This window comes from Apodemus sylvaticus, chromosome 17 (genome assembly GCF_947179515.1).
Source record: "Apodemus sylvaticus chromosome 17, mApoSyl1.1, whole genome shotgun sequence".
Taxonomy (NCBI): Eukaryota; Metazoa; Chordata; class Mammalia; order Rodentia; family Muridae; genus Apodemus; species Apodemus sylvaticus.
This window is the reverse complement of record NC_067488.1, coordinates 42,960,886-42,980,300: the sequence shown is the minus strand read 5'-3', so window position 1 is coordinate 42,980,300 and position 19,415 is coordinate 42,960,886. Positions and strand designations below refer to the sequence as shown.

The 19,415-nt window shown below is 53.0% G+C and overlaps 1 protein-coding gene across 1 annotated transcript; it reads right to left on the bottom strand.

Annotated features, from left to right (window-relative positions):
- Window positions 1-13,419: 13,419 nt before the first annotated feature.
- Window positions 13,420-14,293, bottom strand: C17H8orf90 (chromosome 17 C8orf90 homolog). The gene has a single exon (XM_052160797.1). It carries the CDS (start codon window positions 14,112-14,114, stop codon window positions 13,491-13,493), a length of 624 nt encoding a protein of 207 aa, XP_052016757.1. The 5' UTR covers window positions 14,115-14,293; the 3' UTR covers window positions 13,420-13,490.
- Between the last annotated feature and the right edge of the window lie 5,122 nt (window positions 14,294-19,415).

Below are 19,415 nucleotides of genomic sequence, written 5' to 3'. Positions count from 1 at the left end.
TAGCCCTCAGTACCCAGTAAGCCAGGCCAAGTCCAAGTGAGAAGCCAGGCCCAGCAAGGTAACCAGTGAACAAGTGAAAAAATAAATGAAGTGTCTGGTGCCGGGCGGTGGTGGCGCACACCTTTAATTCCAGCACTTGGAAGGCAGAGGCAGGCGGATTTCTGAGTTTGAGGCCAGCCTGGTCTACAGAGTGAGTTCCAGGACAGCCAGGGCTACACAGAAACCCTGTCTCGAAAAACAAAACAAAACAAAACAAAATTAAATTAAATTAAATGAAGTGCCTGCTCCCCACCCAACCAAGGGTAGTGTGCCCTCCCCCTGACTGTGAGTGACTTCCGGCAGCCCAGTCACATTCTGTCCAAGGAACCTGGTGGACTCCTGATCTCACATCCTAGGTCTCCTTACTAAGGGACCTGCCAGGCAAGTCCTTTGAAATGCCCTCCGGACAGAAGTGCAGCACCTGGAACAGGTTAGTGACTCCCTGTTTCAGCCCCTGTCCTTCCTTCTACTGCCTGAGTCAGTGACAAGGCCAGCAGTACCCAGGTCCACAAAGCTCAGGCCTGCAGCTAGAGAACTCCCCGGCGACCAGCCCAGCCCCTCCCGCTGCTGGCTGCCTGCCGCCCCCTTGAGGCAGCATCTGTTCCCAGCAGGGATGGAGCTAGCACCCAGCTGCTATTTTTGTGCACATTGGGAGTCTGAGAGCTTTGTCTAGACAGCTCCAGACACACAGGGTGAGTGAGCCCTGTCCTGCCCTGTCCCATCCTGGCAGGAAGAGAGAGGCATCTTTAAAGCCAGATTTCAGCTCCAGAGCCATCTGGAATAGCCAGGCAGGCAGAAGGAAGCAAGGTTATAAACTCTCTCCGCGGGTCACAGGAAGAGCTGGGACAAGAACCCAGAGAGCACCAAATTCTACCAGGCTACCCGGAGACCCGGCTCTTCGTATCCACGCCAGTTCTCCCTCCAGCATCAGGCAGCAGTGAGAAAGCAGGGCACATGATAATGCCCAGGCTGCCAGCCCCAGATGAGCACCACTCATCATGTGTCTCAGTAGAGGCCTAAGCTGCAAGAAAGGGAGCCAGGTGCTTACTATGTGACCCTAGAGGAGACTCCATAGCCTCAGATTCCCCTGCAAAACCAAAAAGGAACCTCTTTCTTGAGGTTCACAGGGAAACTGTTCCTTCCAGCAGGCACTGGTACCCAGCACTCTGCATACACCTAGGCCCAGAGAAAACTTTCCAGCAGTCTGGCATTAGAGCCCCGGCCCCACATATGGAGTAGCTGTGGGCATGGTGTCTCTTGGACACAGTATTTCCAGGTTCTGATTCATTGTTTTGGACCCAGGAGAGCCCACGGTAGTGGCAGAGGTGTGGAAGCAGCAGTATGCAAGACAATCCCCATTCCTCCCAGGAGAGATCACTACTGATGCTTTGTCAATCAAAGATACAAGAGATCTCTGACGACCTCCTCCCAAGTGGGGTACAGCAATGTTCCTGTGCCTCAGGAAGCTGGGACAGGGGGCTGAATTGTGTCCACCTGCCTGGCTTGAGCCTATAGAGGAGGAGGGCCTCAGGGAGTGGAATGGCCGGACCCTACTTTGGGATAGGAAACTGCCCCCCAGATCCAGGCTCAAGGTCAAGATTTTGTAAAATAATATCCCTCCTCCCCCCCCCCACTTTACTGCTTTTGGTGTGTTGGATGTTTGCAAAGGTGAGTGGCTGACCATTTGCTGCCTGCCTGAGGCACCACTTCAGGCCACCACTTTGATCTCCTTCCTGCCTTGGCAACTTCGCCTTGCTCCTGCATAGACTATGGGGCAAGTGGCACCCAGCATGGACTCAGAGAAAGGCAGGTCCTGAGGAGCCCAGCGCATGTGCACAGAAGCTTCGAGGACCACAGGGCTGGCGCTCTCAAACCAGTCGTGGGTGCCCACCCTAGCCAGAGAGAAATGACCTCACAAGGGTCCTGGGCTGCACAGTATGAGAGCATGACATGCCAGAGCTAACCAGAACTTGGGGCAGGGAGACTTCAGTGATGCTGTTCCCATGGATACTATGTAGAAGAGGAAGCTGTTCCCAAGACATAAAGATAGAATGGCCCTGGTACTGTGTCTGACCTGAGACCCAAAGGAACCCAAAGGAACCTGAAGGTCACCAGGAACCTTCAGGTAAAGACAGAAGAGGAGTGTGCCCCCGGTAAGGGGTGGGGGAGAATAAACTGAAACCCCCCCAAAGTAGGAAAGGGTGGGATGAGGTGAAATCTCCCAAGCCCCCCACAGGAAAAGGGGAGGAATCATGGGAGATGCAGTGAGCCTTCTCCAATAATGTGATTGCATAAACCCCGGAGGATATCTGGGAACCTTCAGGCTGCCAGAATCTAATCTCAGCCTACCAGGGGAATGGCCAAGGAGACCACCATTCACTCACACACTCACACAGTTACCGAGCACCCTATCAGAATGAGACGCCATGGAGGAAGGAGACTTGGAGGAAGAACTCGGAACCTTGTGAACCACGGAAGGTTCATCAGCAAGGGAGAAGTGCTGCAGCTCCGCCCTTGTGCAATAGCATCTTTTGACTGTGAGGTCAGGAGGTTGCTGGAAGGTCAGCACCATGAGGGGCGTGGCTAGGCAGGCCACCTGGGAATCTGCTTCGTCATGCCCTGTTGATTCAGGTGCCTCTGGGAGCGAGCTCAGGAAAACCCTTGGGATTCCAGCTGAGTCCCTACTCGGAAAGGTGTCACTTTTTTAAAAATGTGAAAAGGGGACTTGTTAAAAAAAGAGTCAATTGCACCAATTAAAGCAGCTTTTCTTTGGGCAAAAGCTCATAAATACGACACTAAAATATGTCATTTGCATAACGTTTTCATGAATTCAGTGTGCTCATTATTGCCATAAAATAAAAGTGACAGATCCCAACAATGGAGACCCCCTGCTAGGCCCGGGCTGTGACCTTCAGTGACCATCCACCAGCACCAAGCCAAACACCATCTGCATCTCCCAGGGCCCTGCCAGACAGCATCCCTGCAGTGATGCCTTGCCTCCAGGTGACCAGGTGACAACTTGTCCTAAATGTCTCCCTGGCAGGTAACCCACCAGGTAAAGCTACAATCCATGGGAGCTGTGAGCAGCTGTGGACTGAGCAGAGGAAGGGTCATCGACACAGCTCACATAATGGCTTGAATGACACCTACCAGGGGTCCCAACCCAGCCCTGCCCAGCCTGCTTTCTCCACATCATTCCCGAGCGCGTAGGTCTTCCCTGAATGTCCCACCTACCATGATTACCTTCATGAGAGACACTATTAGAGAACACTGAGGCCTTGGTACATATCTGATGTGACCAAAGTTCCATTCCACTGAGGTCAGAGCTCAGACCATGACCAGTGACTGGACTGTTTATAACCCAGACTAAGGTTCAGATAGTGCCCAATAGCAGCTCTCAGCCTATGGTTGACGTCACAGCTCAGCCTAAGGCCAGGGTCAGTGCTCAGCAGGTTATGGGATCAAAGCTCAGCCCATAAGCGGGATTTGGGCTCAGCCATGGCCAAGATTGGGTTTAACATGCAGCCAGGATCAGAACTCAGGTAATAGCTAGGAAATGAGTCTTAATAAGAGGGAGCTAACTCACCCCACCTCAGCACCATCAAGGCAACATCCGAGGAGACCCAAAAGAACAGACTATCACTTCTAATGGCCAACCACACCGTTGTCTGGTTGTCTCTCCCTTTCCCCAGCCCAGCCCAGCCAGGCAGCAGGAGAAGGTGTAATTAAAAATCAGGTTTGTTAACACGACACAACGTACATAATATTTAAAACATCCGAGTGCCTTTAACTCGCTACCAACGTGCGTTCGCTCATTAAGCAGGCTTTTTTTTTTTAACAGCAGCAACACTGCAAATAGCTCTTATTAAAATGCTCAAAACACCATCTGGTCCTTCACTGAGACTCTGAAGCTGGTGGAGGTGGCCCAGCATGCTTAGAGACACGGAGACTCCTGGCTTTATTTTTTCCTGACCCCAGCCAGCTGTTTGGGGCTCTCATCTGCAACCTCACTCTCCTGCCCACCTCATCCTCACAGCATCCTGATTTACAGGTAGGGATACAGGGCTAGGCTGGGAGATGTTTGCCCCAGTTACCAACTAGAAGAGGATACGCAGATCTGAGCATGGACCCTTCTGACTTTGGTCCAGGTTCTCTCAAGTATTTGAGGAAGCAAAGAGGAAGGAGATGGGAGCCTCATCAGTCTATGTAGCCAGAAATAAAGATGGCGCTGTTTCCTCAGAATGTTCACCTCCATGGTTAAGGTTTGGAGTTGTGGGCCAAACAGACACACGTGGAATTTTTTTTTCAAAGTGTACAATGAACACAAGAATTCCAGATAGATCCATGGGGACTCTGGAACTGTCCCTAGAAATAAAGCCATAACCTAGTTGGGTGTCAGGAGATGTTGGATTTGGCCACAGCTGGTGACCGAGTGCTGGACCTCAGCAGAGAGAGGAATAGGTAAGACCACTCAAGGTGGACCTACAAGAAGAGAAGAGAAATCTGGCAGGTTCTGAGAGCTCTGAAGACTAGGAGAGCCTCAGAGTGGCATGTCCTGACTGTTGACTGCTCTGTGACCTGCCAACTCTGTGCGTCCCTGTGAAATGCAGGTCAGGACTGAAAGCCAGGAATCCCAGGCTGCATCCTTCTGGGTCAGTTCTTAATATAAAGATGAGGCCAGTCCTCTGCACATTGCCTCAGTTTCTCCTCAATATACAGTTCACAAAGCTACTGTGACAGTATGAGACAGCATGGGGAATCCAGAACCACAAAGGCCTTCCTGTTACTCACACAGAAAATAGCATGCATGAAAGCCCAGAGACACAAGCACACATGCATGTATCACACACATATACATGCACTGACTCTTGTGCACTGTGTACACAAGCAATAACATGTGTTTTAGGTACACACATGCACACATGCAGGTTAATGATATGGCCCAGTATATGTACATCAGCAAAGATACTTGCACACACGTGCATATGAACACATGTTCATTGCATGAGCACACAGACAGCAGTGCACATGTATGCTGGCAAGAACACATGCATACCTATATGCATACACAAGTGCACACATGTTTTCACATGTATAACACAGGCAAACACAGACACACAGGGAGCAACATTATGCGTACACATGGATGCAGAGTGCTGGAGCTCTGTGTGTGTGTGTGTGTGTGTGTGTCTGTGTGTGTGTGTGTGTGTGTGTGTGTGTGTGTGTGTGTGTGAAGCTCGTGTCTCATGTTCCCCATGTGTATGGCTTCTATATCAGTATTGAATGGCATCAGGCATGATACTCTGTAAGAAATATCAGCCAAAATTCCATTTAAAAACTAATTTAAGAAACATTCCAATGAAACTTTAAGTATAGGAAATGTCTTTAAAAGGACATCATGAAGAATTCCCATCCCCTATCTGTTTTCTGGGACCGTTGAGGGGGGCAAGCCCACAGGATAATACTTGTAAAACCAGCCCTGTGCCACTGCACTGTCCCTACTGACGGCCTAGACTATGACCCTGGCACCAGCTCTAGAGACCCCAGAGACAGAGTAGATGCTGGTTAGAGGAGGGGGATCTGGGACCATGCGCTGGCAGGCAGAGGCCTCCTTTCCCAGCACCAGTCCCCAGCAATAAGCAGAAAGTGTCAACTTATTCCCAGCTGTTGTTGCCAAAAAAAGAAAAGAAAAAAAAAGCCCTCAGGGTTTCAAGGAAACTCACAACAACTTTAGAAAATGTGAGAGCAAGATGAATGTTCTGTTTCTCTGTGCATTCAGCCAAAGCCAGGAGCCTGAGTTTGTCACATGCATTTTGGAAACCCCTGGAAGTGGGCTGGGCCAGGGGACCTCCTTCAGGCCTGGCATTGTTCCTCCTCAAGCCAAGCTGCCTTCCTGAAAGGAGGCATCTTTTATTTCCCTTTATTCCCATGAATAATGGTTCTTGACAAGAAGGACTCCCACCAGCAATTAGCAGTGATTAATGTGGAAGTCCACTGCAGCCTGGAGGAAGCTCTACAGGAGGGGCGGCAGTGCTGGCTATTCAGGGCCTTGGCACAGGGGCTGAGCCCCAGCAGGGGCACTGTGGGGACTCCCTGGCCCTTGTAGGTGCTCTGGGCCTGGAACTGGACAGAAGGCATGACAGAATGTCAGGGCTGGGGTCAGGAGGCCACCTTGTCTCCTCCTGTCACCGACACACACACACACACACCAAGCATGAAGACATGTCTAAGCCCTGCATGGCTGGAGTCTTTTAGTCCTTTGGATAAGTCAGGCAGAGTCCTTGGGTCTACACGATGGTCATTTCACTTCCCATGGAGAACAAGACTCCGAGACTCATGTGCCCAGGGCTTTGGGACCCCCAAAGGTGATACTGTGAAACCCTAACTCAAAATGTGAGTGAGCCCCAACTCGATATTGACTTCTAGCAACTAGCCTAATACATAGAAACTTGCTCTTTTGCCCTACTGCCCCCAGCTTTGACTTCGAGATTGCCCTAGAACATAACAATCCCTGTTCCTGGATCTGGCCACCAGCTTCTTTATACAGCTGAGGGCCTTGCTAAATCTTCAACCACATAATGGCCCAAGAATGTTGCCTGTTTGCTCTAGCCCCACCACATCCCTAATGCATTTAGTGCTCTGTTAAATGTTTGGCATCCCTGACACATTTGGTGCTCTGTTAAATGTTTAGCCACACAATATCCCAAGAATGTTGGCTCTAGATAACCTGTTATCACCCCTGGAGGTTAGCCGGCTTCCCCATTCTTCTTGGGTTTATGGAGGTTTGAATCATTGACAGGATATCTAATTCATTGTCAAACTTCCCCGTTTCTTTGTATTTTTTTCCTTTAAAAACCCCCGACCACAGCAGCTCATGGTCGAACTCTCCTGACCTCATGTGGGTTATGAGGTTCGGCCCTAGTGCTGCACTGGATTCCCCAATAAACGTCGTGCGTTTGCATCAAGAAGGTCTCTCATGAATTTCTGGGGGCGTTGCCTTTTCCCGAGGCTGAGGGTCACCAACTTCAGGGTCTTTCAATACCAGACTGCTTCTTGTCTTTGCTGTGTGCCTCAGTTTACCCAACCGGAACTGTGGAGCCACTATGAGGGCTAGGGCTAGCTATCTCGTCAGGCCCTACTGTCATTCCAGGATAATCCATTCATCCCTGTCTCTTGGGGCCCACAGCTGTGCACTCCTGAACTCCAAATGCCTAGTAAGCCATCTCATCTGTCCCATCTTCCAGAGGTTCATGCTCCTCTACCAAAGCTCAGAGAGAAAGGACGCAGGATTGTCAGCTTTTCTTAATTGAATTTTAGGGCTCATTAGTACTCAGTAATTAGGGGGCCAGGGAGCACTCATCACCCCAGCAACAGCCCAACTATTTGGACTTGAATTTGGGCAAACTAGAAGGAACAGCCCTGAAGAAAAGAGGCGCCGAGGATTTGCCACTTCGTGTCCATGGCGAGAAGCCTGCAGAGAGCAGGGATTCGAGGACGGGCCCGGCACTCAGCAACCTGTGCATTCCTCCATCACAGGGCTCAGATCCCGCAGCATACCGTTCTAGAAGGCCTCCAAAGCTGAGCCTCAGCTGCATCTCTAGCCTTAGCCTCCCCACCCCTAACCCCACCCCAAGGTAGTAATGACCTCCACAGAGCCACCTGTGGGCACCAAGACATCACCTGTGAGACAACTGTCCTTGCCTTCACCTGTAACCCCTGCTGGCCCCAAATCCCTGCTCTACCCTATGTGATGTGACAATGCAGACCAGACCCCGCCCCACCAGCACAGTAATGTGATTCACCCAATTCCCCTCACTCTCCCACCTATTCCCCCGAGGCTGGTCTTTCCCTCAGCCGTGAGACATCCTTCCAGTTTCCAGATCTGCAGATGCCCACCTTGCAGTCACCTTCCCTGCTTAACAAGCCATCTTAGATAGGGCTTTTTTACCCCTCAAAAACTGACCTCTCTCTTGTGTGTGTGTGCATGCGTGTGTGCATGCGTGCACGTTGTACACTGTACACAGAGTTGCATGTCTTGGCCTCAGTGTTCCCTTTGGTGTGATATCCCCTCAGATCTCCAGTCCTCAGGCCTGAGTGCCTCACACCTTGGGAAGAACACTGCTTACTTCTGCTCGCCACCTCTAGATCCCACTGGCCAGCCGCCATCACTTCGCCATCCCTTCCTGAGTTTCCCTACAGCAGGCCTGTCTGTAACCATCCTCCGCCTCTGCTCAGACCCCCACCCACTTGGGCCTGTGGCTGGCCGCAGTGAGATATAGCCTCCTCTAGGAGAATCCTGGGTTCTCCCTGAGAAGGAGAAAGGGTTGAAACTTGCCTGCTCGACCCCTCCCATCTCCAGATTTACAGATGAGGAAACTGAGGCACAGAGAAAGGAAGTTAAAAAACAACCCACTTCCCATATGATCCTGGGGGCGTGGCAGGGTTCTGCTGTCAGGCAGAACTCCAGCCCAAGACCCAAGCTGCTTTGATGAGCCCTGTAGCCAGAGTATCTTTGCTGCCAGGAAACAACCTCACATCTCAGAGGTGAAGTTCTTGTTCTCTCCACAGAGTCTTAATGCTAGTCAGCCCCAGGACCCAGACTATAGGCAACCCAAATACAAGTACTTTAAATCACCAAGACAGACAAGAAAGGGGTTTCCATGTGTTCCTCTGACCAAGATGCTTTGGCCCACTAGTAGAAAGGTCATGGTGCCCGAATTTCAGTGACTGTCAATGGTCACCTACTAACCCCACCTTCCTTACAGCCTGGGAGGAGCAGCCACACCCAGAATTGACACTCACTAACCTGCAGAGATGACCCCACAGCCTGACTGACTGTTTACAATAGCTCCCCACAACCATCAGTCCCGATCTCGGCCGCGAGGTCCTTATCCAGGTGTTAGTGTCTTCCCCTACCCCAGTCTCGTTGCCAACCCAACTCCCTGCTTTGCTGAACACAGGCTTTATCTACAGGGGAGGGACGTAAAGGAAGTCCTTCACAGCAACTCAATTACGCCTCCATCGGAAAGTCTAACACAATCAATTCAGGGAGCCGGCCGACATCATAACACAGTAATTAGGAACAACTTCCAACTCAGGGCTTCCTTTGAAGATTGTAATTGCAATTAATTAAACATCCTCACTGCTCCTCGGAATCTGTTCTTGAGGAAAACCTGGGGAGATGGGTCCTACCTCTTTTCCAAGAAGCCTGAGACTCAAAGCAAGTCCTGGTCTCCTTTGAATACAGCAAGGCAACTCAAGGAACACAGCATCTGTATCCTGGACTCACCAGGCCCTTTTCTTCCATTCCCAGAATGGTGAGACCCCAGGATGCCCCTGCCTTGGCTCAGAAAGGTGACGTCCCAGATCATAAGGCTGCTCTGGAGACTAAGTTGAGCACCTGCTGTATGCAGTTCTGCCATGGGTATACCAAGACAGAAGCCCTACCATGGCAAGGTGGGCGCTTCATCCAGGTGTCAGATGCCCCCCCCCCATTAGATGGTGCAACCTGATGCTGGGCTCGGGCTCCCAAGAGAATCAGGCTCCCTGGGAGACACCGCTAAACTTGGGACAGAGGACTGGCTAGCCCTTCGGATAGGATAGATATAGGAGCAGCTTACAAACCCCAGAGTGGATCTTGGCTCAGCATCTTGAAAGGTGAGGGTGAAGTCCCACCATCCAAGGCACCCCCTAGAAGAAATGCTTTCATTCCAACTTCTGAAGATAATTTGAGGGCTCATTTGGGGTCTGGGGTGTTTGCTTGTTTGTTTGAGACAGGGTATCACTACGCAGCCCTAGCTAGCCTGGAACTCACTATGTAAACCGGACTAACCTTGTACTCACCGAACTCAGCCCCCTCTGTCTAAGTGCTGGAATTAAAGGTATATGCTACTATATCTGGCTTTGTTTGAGGCCTTATGATGGTTAGCTTTGCCATCTTGACACTGCCTGAAACCACCTGGGAAGAAGGTGGCAATGACAGGTTGTCTACATTGTATTAGTCTGTGACTTGCCTGGCACACAGGAGGGTTGTCTGAGTTAAGTTCATTGATGTGGAAAACCCAGCCCACTGTGGGCAGCTCTATTCCCTAGGAAAACCCAGCCCACTGTGGGCAGCTCTATTCCCTAGGCAAACCCAGCCCACTGTAGGCAGCTCCATTCCCTAGGAAAACCCAGCCCACTGTAGGCAGCTCCATTCCCTAGGCAAACCCAGCCCACTGTAGGCAGCTCCATTCCCTAGGAAAACCCAGCCCACTGTAGGCAGCTCCATTCCCTAGGAAAACCCAGCCCACTGTAGGCAGCTCTATTCCCTAGGCAAACCCAGCCCACTGTAGGCAGCTCCATTCCCTAGGAAAACCCAGCCCACTGTAGGCAGCTCCATTCCCTAGGCAGGAGACCTGACTATATAAGAGTGGAGAACTGAGTTGAGCACAATCAATCAGTGCTTCTGTTCTTGATCATGGATATAATGTGACTAGTTATTTTAAGTTCCTGCCTTGACTCCATACAATGATGGACTGTAACCTAGAATTGTTTACCAAATAAACCCTTTCTCCCTTGTTGCTTTTTTGGGGGAAGGAGGGGGCCAGGGTATTTTATCGCAGCAGAAGAAATGAAACTAGGACATGCCTCATATATTTATGATCCAGACATCATGAGACTTGGAAGGCAGACAGCTGGAGGGCAGCATCAGTGAGAGAGAGGAGGGGCCAAGAGTCCCAGCAGATGAAGCACAAGGAGAATTATAGCAAAAACAGCCCTGTGAGTACCCCCGACTATGTAACTAAGCGAACAGGGGAAGCTGAGGTCAGGAAGGGCTGTGCAGGCCTTCCTACCACCATGACCTCTTCTCAGAGCTCCTGGAGGCAGAATCTATCTTCATAGCCTCAACACCACTTGGAGTATGCAGATGTCTGGCCGGCCTTTACACAGATGGTAGAGACCCTGGTCTGGAGCTATTTGGGACAGAATGTTCTCTGGGAGTGGAGGGGAAGGTGGAGATTTAGCAGAAGCCAGCCATGGGGCCACACCCTTGAACTTGTTGGCTGTGTCTCAGCTCCCATCACCCTTTCTGACCTTTCCCACTGTAGACAGGCCTCTAGAGAGGCAGCGATTAAGTGCCTGGCTTCCTGTCCCCGGGTGCATGGCTCTGAGGCCTGCCCAGTATTTCTCTACCTTCCTGACAAAGGAACTCACCTGGGTGGCGCACACCAATGTCAGCTGGTATATGACACTGCCTGGAACATGGGGATGTATTCACCATGGGGCCACATTTGAGGTCCTGTCCTTTCTAAAACAGCTCCTGGAAGCCAGTGGCCTGAGGCCAGGGAGATGGTGAGAGCAGACAGGGTCAGCTGAGCTAGCCTGGTGGGAAGGCCAATTGGAGGGCACGACCGACCAGCAGGTTGTGGGGCAGGGCTTCCTGACCACCCTGAAGCGTGTGTCACAGGCCATTCCAATTACCTGATCATTCAATGCCTTCGGTGGTTGAAGCTCGCCTGAGCCCAGTCTCTTTGGCCTGGCAGAACTCCTGCTGGGACCTCTGACCCTTGCTGCCACTCCCTGGGATTGCCTGGCCTTTGCCTACATGGTCCCCTCCGCCTTCAGCTTCCTTCCCGACCTATAAGGCAGGCTCTTCCTTACCCTTTCTTAAGTGCCACTCTCTCGAAGAGGCTTTCATACCCTGCTGGAAATCGGTTTTATACCATTATTTCTCCTGCCGTCTTATGACGTTTAATTTCCTATTTGATAACTCATTCGGGAGTCTCGGTGCCCTATAGTCCCAGACTGGACCAAGGGTCTGTCTCTGAGCTCCCAACCACATGCTTTTGAAAACTACTTTGAAAATACATTTCTAGAAAGGTGAAGTTAAAAACACAAAAGGCCCAACCCCCAAATTTTCATTATTATACAGAAGTCATGAAATGGCCCCATCATTCCTGGCTTGGAGAACTCCTCACGATAAAGAAGCAGGGAGCCTCCTGTCCCTGGGAGCAAGGCTTCGAGGAATGCCCCTTAATGGCTCCGGGAGGAGTGGTTGTTTTGGTTTTTGTAGGGGCCTGAGGAGGCTGGCCTCCAGTTGCCCAGTGTGATCTACCTTACCACCATCCCACTTCTTGCCCACTTGGCTTCCTTGATACCATGCCTGGGTTTGGAGGATAACCTCCATCCACGTCAAGGGCTGCTTTTAAAGAGCCTAAACAGCTAATATACCGCATGGACAGACAAACAGTGGCACACAGTCAAGGTGGATGCCTCCTCGTTAGGAATCAAATGCTGGATAGTGTTACCATGACACTGTTGGACATCTCAGTACAGCTGAGGAGATGCCCAAGGTGAGAAAGAGCTTAAAGCGGAAGTTGGAGTTCAGGCCAGTGCAGTGGAGGCGAGGGAGGAAGAGATCCCTCCTCTGTAGCACTAATCTGTCTTTGGTGCTGCGCTATGCTGTGTCCGCCTCTTTCTCTTCCTCCTCTTCTTCCTCCTCCTGCTCCTCCCCCCTTCCCCTTCTTTCTTTCCTCCTCCTGTCCCCACTTCTCCACCACATCCCCTAAAGTGAACATTCCATCTAAGTTGTTCTGCCAAGACTTGGGATTTTTTTTTTTCTCCCAGCACTGGGAAATTATAAATAACTCCCGTATTAGAAGAAACAAACAAAAACAGAAGCAAAATCTCTGAGTCCAGATGCTCCTGTGTGGGAACAGGCCTCCAGCCCACAGCTTCTCTACACCAGGAAACCAAAGCCCCCAGGCAGGATGGAGCCTGGTCCTTTCACTAAAGGCCACTTGGCCTTAACTGTTTGATATCACAGGATTTAGAGACGTCACCAGGGCTAGACAGTCCTTCCTTGCTGCCCACCTACTGTTGACATAGACTTCTACCTAAAATTTGCAACCTAGACAGGGACAAGCTGGAAGCCCAGGTCATATGTGCCACATTTCAGGAAATCCTCTCCGATTTTCAAGGGACAGGTAGACAGCACCCTTCTGGGAGGGGACAGAGAGGAATGCAGGCTGAAGACTTGTCAGAACTTCCTGACACTGCCTCTCCCATATTTTCCATGCTTACACTCTACCCCTGTGCAGCCCTAGCGGCTGTCATAGAAACCAGAGACGCTGTGGCCCTTGATGTGAGGCACGAAGGCAGTCTACTCTTTGGAAGCCAAGCAGTCCACACCAGGTGAGGTCCTGTAACTTCCCATCCTGTCACTGAGCAAGAAAGACAACTGGGGGGGGGGGGGGGGGAGGGGGGGAGTGGAGACTTGACCTCCCATCTTCCCCATGATCATTTATTTCATTCTCACAGCCTGCCGGGGTCATCTTTTCCACCTAACTCTCAGACTCACTAGGCGGTTGAGATCGTGCAGGCATCGTGTCCCGCTGCCCCTCCCCGGCTTCCCTGGCGCGCACGGTGCAGGGCGAGGCCAGAAGCCGGGACCGGAGAGGCAGAAGCTTTTATTCGCTGTCGCGGGGGAGGGCGCGCCAAGCGGGACGGCCGGCTTCGGGAGGGAAGGCGGCGGCGGGCGCCAGCAGCACCAAGCCGGGTGGCCTGCCGGCGCCGGCGTAGCTCAGTGCCAGGCGCTCCAGGCGCCGCTTGCGCTCGGCCGCCTGCGCCGTGGCGTGCAGGGGTCGCAGCAGCGCGGGGGGCGGCGCGCCGGGGCCGCGCAGCAGGAAGTCGAAGCCGGCGCGGTCCCGCGGGTCGTAGAAGAGAGGCCCGGTGGCCGGGTCCGGGCCTGGCGGCCAGGCGAACGGGAAAGGCAGCGTGAAGTCCTCGGTGAGCACGCGGATAGCGAAGTCGTCCTCTTTGCCCAAAGCGCGGTAGGCGCGCCCGATGCCGCGGAAATGCGCCTCCCAGAGCTGCGCGTCGCCGCCGTAGATGTCCGGGAAGCGCGGCGCGGGGGGCGCAGCCGGACCTGCGGCGGGCGCGACAGTCAGCGGGGGGGACCCCACGCTTGTTCCCGGCGCGGGGAGGCTGGGGGACATGAAAGGAGAGGCCACTGGGCCGGAAGAAACAGGTGAGGGCCACTGGGGAGTGAGAACTGGGCCCCCTCTCAACACCGAAGGGGGACCTGCCTCCATCCCTGACCTCTCTCCTGCCTCCTGTCACCTCTCCCTCCAAAGGGGAAGTTGTCCACTTTCCTGAGAGACAGCATCAGCAGACTGTGGAGGCCTGCGAGATCCTGAGAGTATGAACAAGTCTGATCGCTGGGCAGGAAGTTCAAGATGGGGAGGAGGCTAGTTAGCCAGGAAGCTTGGGATTGTGGGATTCACCCAGCAGGTGGCGGCAAGCAGCACTTGGGGCAGGAGGGATCTGAGTCAAGCAACCAAAACGCGCTGACTGCTGTGAATACAGCAGACTCTGGGCCTGGCCTGGGGTCTTCAGCTTGGTTCCCACGAGGAGGAAATAAGGGTAAGGGGCGTGAAGCTCTCAGGGGTGCAGGAACCTGGCATGACAGCAGATGCTGGTCCCCACGATGGGGACCAGTCCCAGTTTCGGGCTGGAAAATATGTGGGCTCCCACAATACAATGGGGTCAACATTCCATTTTTGATACCGGCAAAGGTCTAAGGAGAAGAAAATCGTGCCGTGGGGCTGCAATAAACCCCCACAGTGCCACACCCATGCCTTGGGGCCTCTTGTTATTTTTCTTACATAGTGCACTTACTGAGCACCTGCTGCGTGCAGTCAGGCTCTGGGCTAGGTACTGTCTGTAGCCATGAGCCAGACAGCAAAGCCCCGTTCTTCCACCTTCGTAGATAAACAAATGCCTTCTTGAGTCAGAACCTTGGGCAGGACAAGGGGTGTTATGCCAGGAAGAGAGATGAACTGGAGGTGACCCACCTAGCCCAGTGAGGAGAGCCAGGCCTGCAGATGGTTTGAAATGCGCAGGCAGGATCTGCAGGGCCACACCCTTAGTCTACAACTCAGAGGACCAATGAAGTCCCTGCCCCTATTCCTGCAGCCTATCCTGTCTCCCCGGCTGCCTTAGAATTCCCTGTCTTACTACTCAGTACCAGGACGGGGTGCGGCCACAAAAGGGGCCGTGGGAATTCCTCTGAGGTGCTGGTAGAGACAAGCTTTGGAGAAGAGAGGGCTGCAGTGGGTCTTGGGAGAGAAGACAGTGACTCCATCACAGCCCAGGGCATGGACGGGGTGGCTTTATCAGCCTGCTGGTTTTTCCAGGTGAGTATAGTTATAGAGGTACGGTGGGGAGGGCGGTGGCAGCTGCCTCTGGTCCAGGCGCAGCTGCTGGGACCAGGACAGCGGTGAGAAGAGCCCTGCTTCTGAAGATGTCTTAAAGCTTGTTAGAGTGGAGACATGGAGTGGGAGCACCGTGGAGGAGGAGGGAAAACGCGGCCTACCACGTGCTGGAGAGAGGGGCAAAGCTGAAAGAGAAGCAACTGAGGCCAGAGGATGGAGAGTTTGATTTGGGACAGGTTGGGTTGAAGCCTTCAGATGGGCCCGTGGAGAGCACAGCACAGCCGGCTGGAGACAGACCTGGGCAATGGTGTTTAGAGCCAACAGAGTGGATGAAATCACCTGTGGGGGCTGGGGGGGAGGGGAAGGGAGGGAGGAGGGGAGGAAGGGAAGGAAGAAGGGAAGGAGGGAGAAGACAGCAGAGGAGAGGGGAGGAAAGAGGAGAGGGGAGGGGAGGGAAGAAGAGAAGGGAGGGGAGGGAAGAGGAGAGGAGAGGAGATTCAGAGCCAAGCTTGGGGCTATCTGTCCTTGCCAGGACAGAGAGAGAAGCCAGTAAGGAGACCAAAGAGAAGACAGTGATGTAGGAGCAGTGTGGGAGATTCTGGAAGCAGATGGGTCTGAGTCAGCGGGTCACATCAAATGAGGCCTGAGAGCTGGCCTCAGACTTAGGGTCCTGGAGGACATCAGTGACCTTGACCTGAGTTGCTTCAGAGAAGTGCGGAAATTAAGCCCGATTAGAGCAGGTTCAAGGGCAAATGGGAGAGAGAGCTTTGGAGGCGGAGAGGATTTGTTACAAATGAGGAGCAGAAGAACCAACCGGGCAGTGGCTACCGGGGAAGTGAGGTTGAGAGGGAGAACAGAGAGCCTCCTACCTCTGTGGTAATGGCTGAGGGAAGCGATTGCTCCTGCCTGAAGCAGAGGGTGGCTTGGGTGGGGCTGCATCAGAGAGAAGGGTGTGGGGCAGCTGGCCTTGGCTGGGAGTGGATAAGGTGGGCAGAGTCAGACATCAGTGCGTGGGGGCAAGTACTGAGTCCTCCGATGGCTTCGTGTCATGGGGAGAGAGCTTCATAGGCAGCAGGGGCCCAGAGAGAAGGCACCCAGCTGTTGCTAGGAGAGAGACCAGGCAACCAAGAAAATAGTCAGGGGCCTGGCCTGGTGGAGGCACCCTTCAGGAAGCTGTTAAGAAAAGGGGGTGAAGACCTGGTTCTTCCAGCAGACAGGACACAATGGGGGTTGTACCGTTGGGGGGACGGGTGCTAATCAAGGACAAGAGAAAGAGAAGGCTAGCCGGGTGGGACTGGGGGGAGGTGGCTAGAAGCAGAGGGCGTGTTTCCCCCAAGAAGGACAGGAGCGTCCTCAAGGGCACAGACCAGAGAAGAATCCGAAGATGGATGTAGCCTTAGTCACCATGCTGACCAGGCCGCGACCAGGCTTGAACTAGATGAATCCAGAGGCCTGAGCCACAGGAAGAGAAGAAGTCAGCAGGGTGATAGAGAAACAGTGAACAGAGAGGGAGGTGCCCCACTGGGGTGGAGGGCGGGGTCCTAGAGCATCTTAAGGAGGTGTGGCCAGAACCAAGAAGGCCCTGTCTGCTCTCCCCCAGGAGGACAAAGAAGAAGGGAGGGCAGGAAGGAACTCAGAGGAAAAGACCGGTGTCCTCCACTGCCTGGGCCCCACCCCCACTTTCTGGAAGATAACTGGAGTGCTGCTTCCTATTCCCACATTCTCAGAACCGCCCTTCCCCCCTCCCACACACCCCCTCTACTTCTCATCAGTCATCTTCCCCACGTGTCTCACCTGGAGTGGCGACAGGGGGCGGGGCCAGACCAGTGGGGCTGAGGTCCCCAGAACAAGGGGAAGCCATGTCAGAAGCTAGGGTCCCACTTCTGTTTACTTGGCTGCCCAGGAAACTGGGAGGGTCCTTCTGGAAGACAGAACCTTGCGTTTAAAGGGGCATTCCCCCCACCATCTGGAAGGGGGATGGGCAGGGTTCGTGAGAGTCAGAAGGGACCTTCTGTATCCTGTCTTATCTCAGATCAATCTGGTATTCACATGCCAGCCTGTGCCCACAGGGCTGCTGAGAACTTGACCACCACCACCCCCTCAGCCACACTACCCTGCTATGGGCACTGCAGGAATGTTTCCAGAGCCCGGAAGCCCCATCATTAGCTCCTCGCTTCAGCAACTCTAGTAGAGTCCAGATTTGAGCCAGACTAAGGCTCCTGCTTCAGGATGGCTCTGTGGACTTGTGCCCTTCCCTACCTGCTGTGGACACAGCACCCATAGCGGGATCAAGGATGTAGGGCTGACAAGGTAAGACTCTCCAGCAGGAATTGCTGCGGGTAGCAGGGCTCCTTCAAGTCAGCAGCACTGACCACTGTAGCATAGCATCCCTGTGGTGCCCCCCTGGTCCAGGAACTAGCCTTAATCCTTGAGAGAGGCTGGGAGGTATCACTCCTCTCCATACATGCCCGCAGGCTGTAAGGAGGCCTGGGAACCAAGACAACCTCAGAATGAATGTCCATGCTTGTAGTTGGGTCTGGAGTCTGGAAGAGAGAAGGCCCACCTTCCAGCCATTAAGTGAGCAAGCTCACTGTCAGGGGCTATTTGTTACTCAGCCACACTGACTAATACAGCAGGGCTGCAGTGGGAGAATGGGGGCAGCTTCATGGAAGAATAGCCTATCCATCATCTCCACCCCACACACATCTGCATTTCACATCTCCCGCTATCTCCTGCCTTGGTATCCTCTGCAGTGCAAGCACCAGCTTGTCCTTCAGGTGCCACTCTCTGTCTCCTTTTAAGGAGCCCTTCCTTAAAGGGTCCTCTCCATACCTCTGAGCCCACAGAGCCTTCAAGGGAAGCCATCTGTCTGAATCAGTCCCTCCCTTGACTTCTGTGGTTTCATGCATCCTGGTAAGGCGTGTGTCTTGCTCTAAGCAACCCATACTAAGACCACTCCCTTCCAATTCCATTCAGTCCTAGTCCCTCCCAGTCCCCAAACAGCCACAGCCAAGCAGTGGGTCCCCTGACTTCCCCTACTCTTAGGGAATGCTGGTTCCTGGCTATCCATGACTCTCCACCCCCACGGAGCTTTGGTTCTGTGTTCCATGCGCATCAGCTTACACCCTCAATGCTATATCAGTGTAACACCCTGACCATCTCCCAAGTCTTGGACCAGTAGCCCTCATCCTTCCCCAGCCCTGCCGCTACTGCTCCCCATGGCTGGGAGTCAACGGTGTGGTGGGAATGAGTTCAGCTATATTACCTGCTGCCGTAGCTCTTTTCACTTAAGACAGTGTCTTGGGGGGGGGGGGGGGAGCCACACATGAGCAAGACATTGGCTTTCCTTCTTGTTAAAGGCTGGATGGTATCCCCTGGGTGCCTCGTCACGTGCTTCCATCCATTCAATCGTAGATGGACACAGGCTGCTCCCACACCCTGGCCTTGTGGTGGCGGCCGCAAATAAGGAGTGACAGACACATCCTGAGATCCTAATCTTGATGGTTTTGGATGTGTGCCCAGAAGGGCGATTACTCCATCATATGGCAGTGTGCTATTTTTAATTTTCTGAGGAACCTCCATACTGTTTTTTTCTTTACTGGCTGCACCCTGTCTCACTTCATCTACTGGGCAGGACCATTCCCCTCCCCCACGTCCCTCAGTCTTGCCTTTCAGTAGTCAGTCCTGACAGGTAAGAACTGACAGCTTGCCCATGGGTGGCTCTGACGGGTTTCTAGTGATGGAGTCGCCTGTCCGTGAACCTGTTGGTCAGGTGTCTGTCCACTCTGCAGAATGTCACCCTGCTCCTGCCCTGCTTTCATTGGGGTTTCTCTGTTGATGATTTGAGCGTTTTCTTTTATTATTTGGCTGAAAGATCTTATGCATACATTAGAGAGATGATGCCAGTATCTTCCTCCCCTGGCTGGGGTGTGCACAGGGGCGGGGGGGGGGGGGGGAAGCAGGGACTGCCTTTCGTTTTATTTACTGTTTCCTGTGCTTTGCTGAAGTTTTTTGCTTAGACACTGTCTTCTCCATCTGTCTCTGTCTTCTTTCCCTGGGCTTTTGGTTTCATAGGCAGGGAGACCAATGTCAAGGCTCCTTGTCCCTTAGGTTTTCTTATAAAGGTCTTGCAGTTAATTCCCGGGCTGAGGTTGTGGTCTCCAGAGGGTGGGAGTTGGT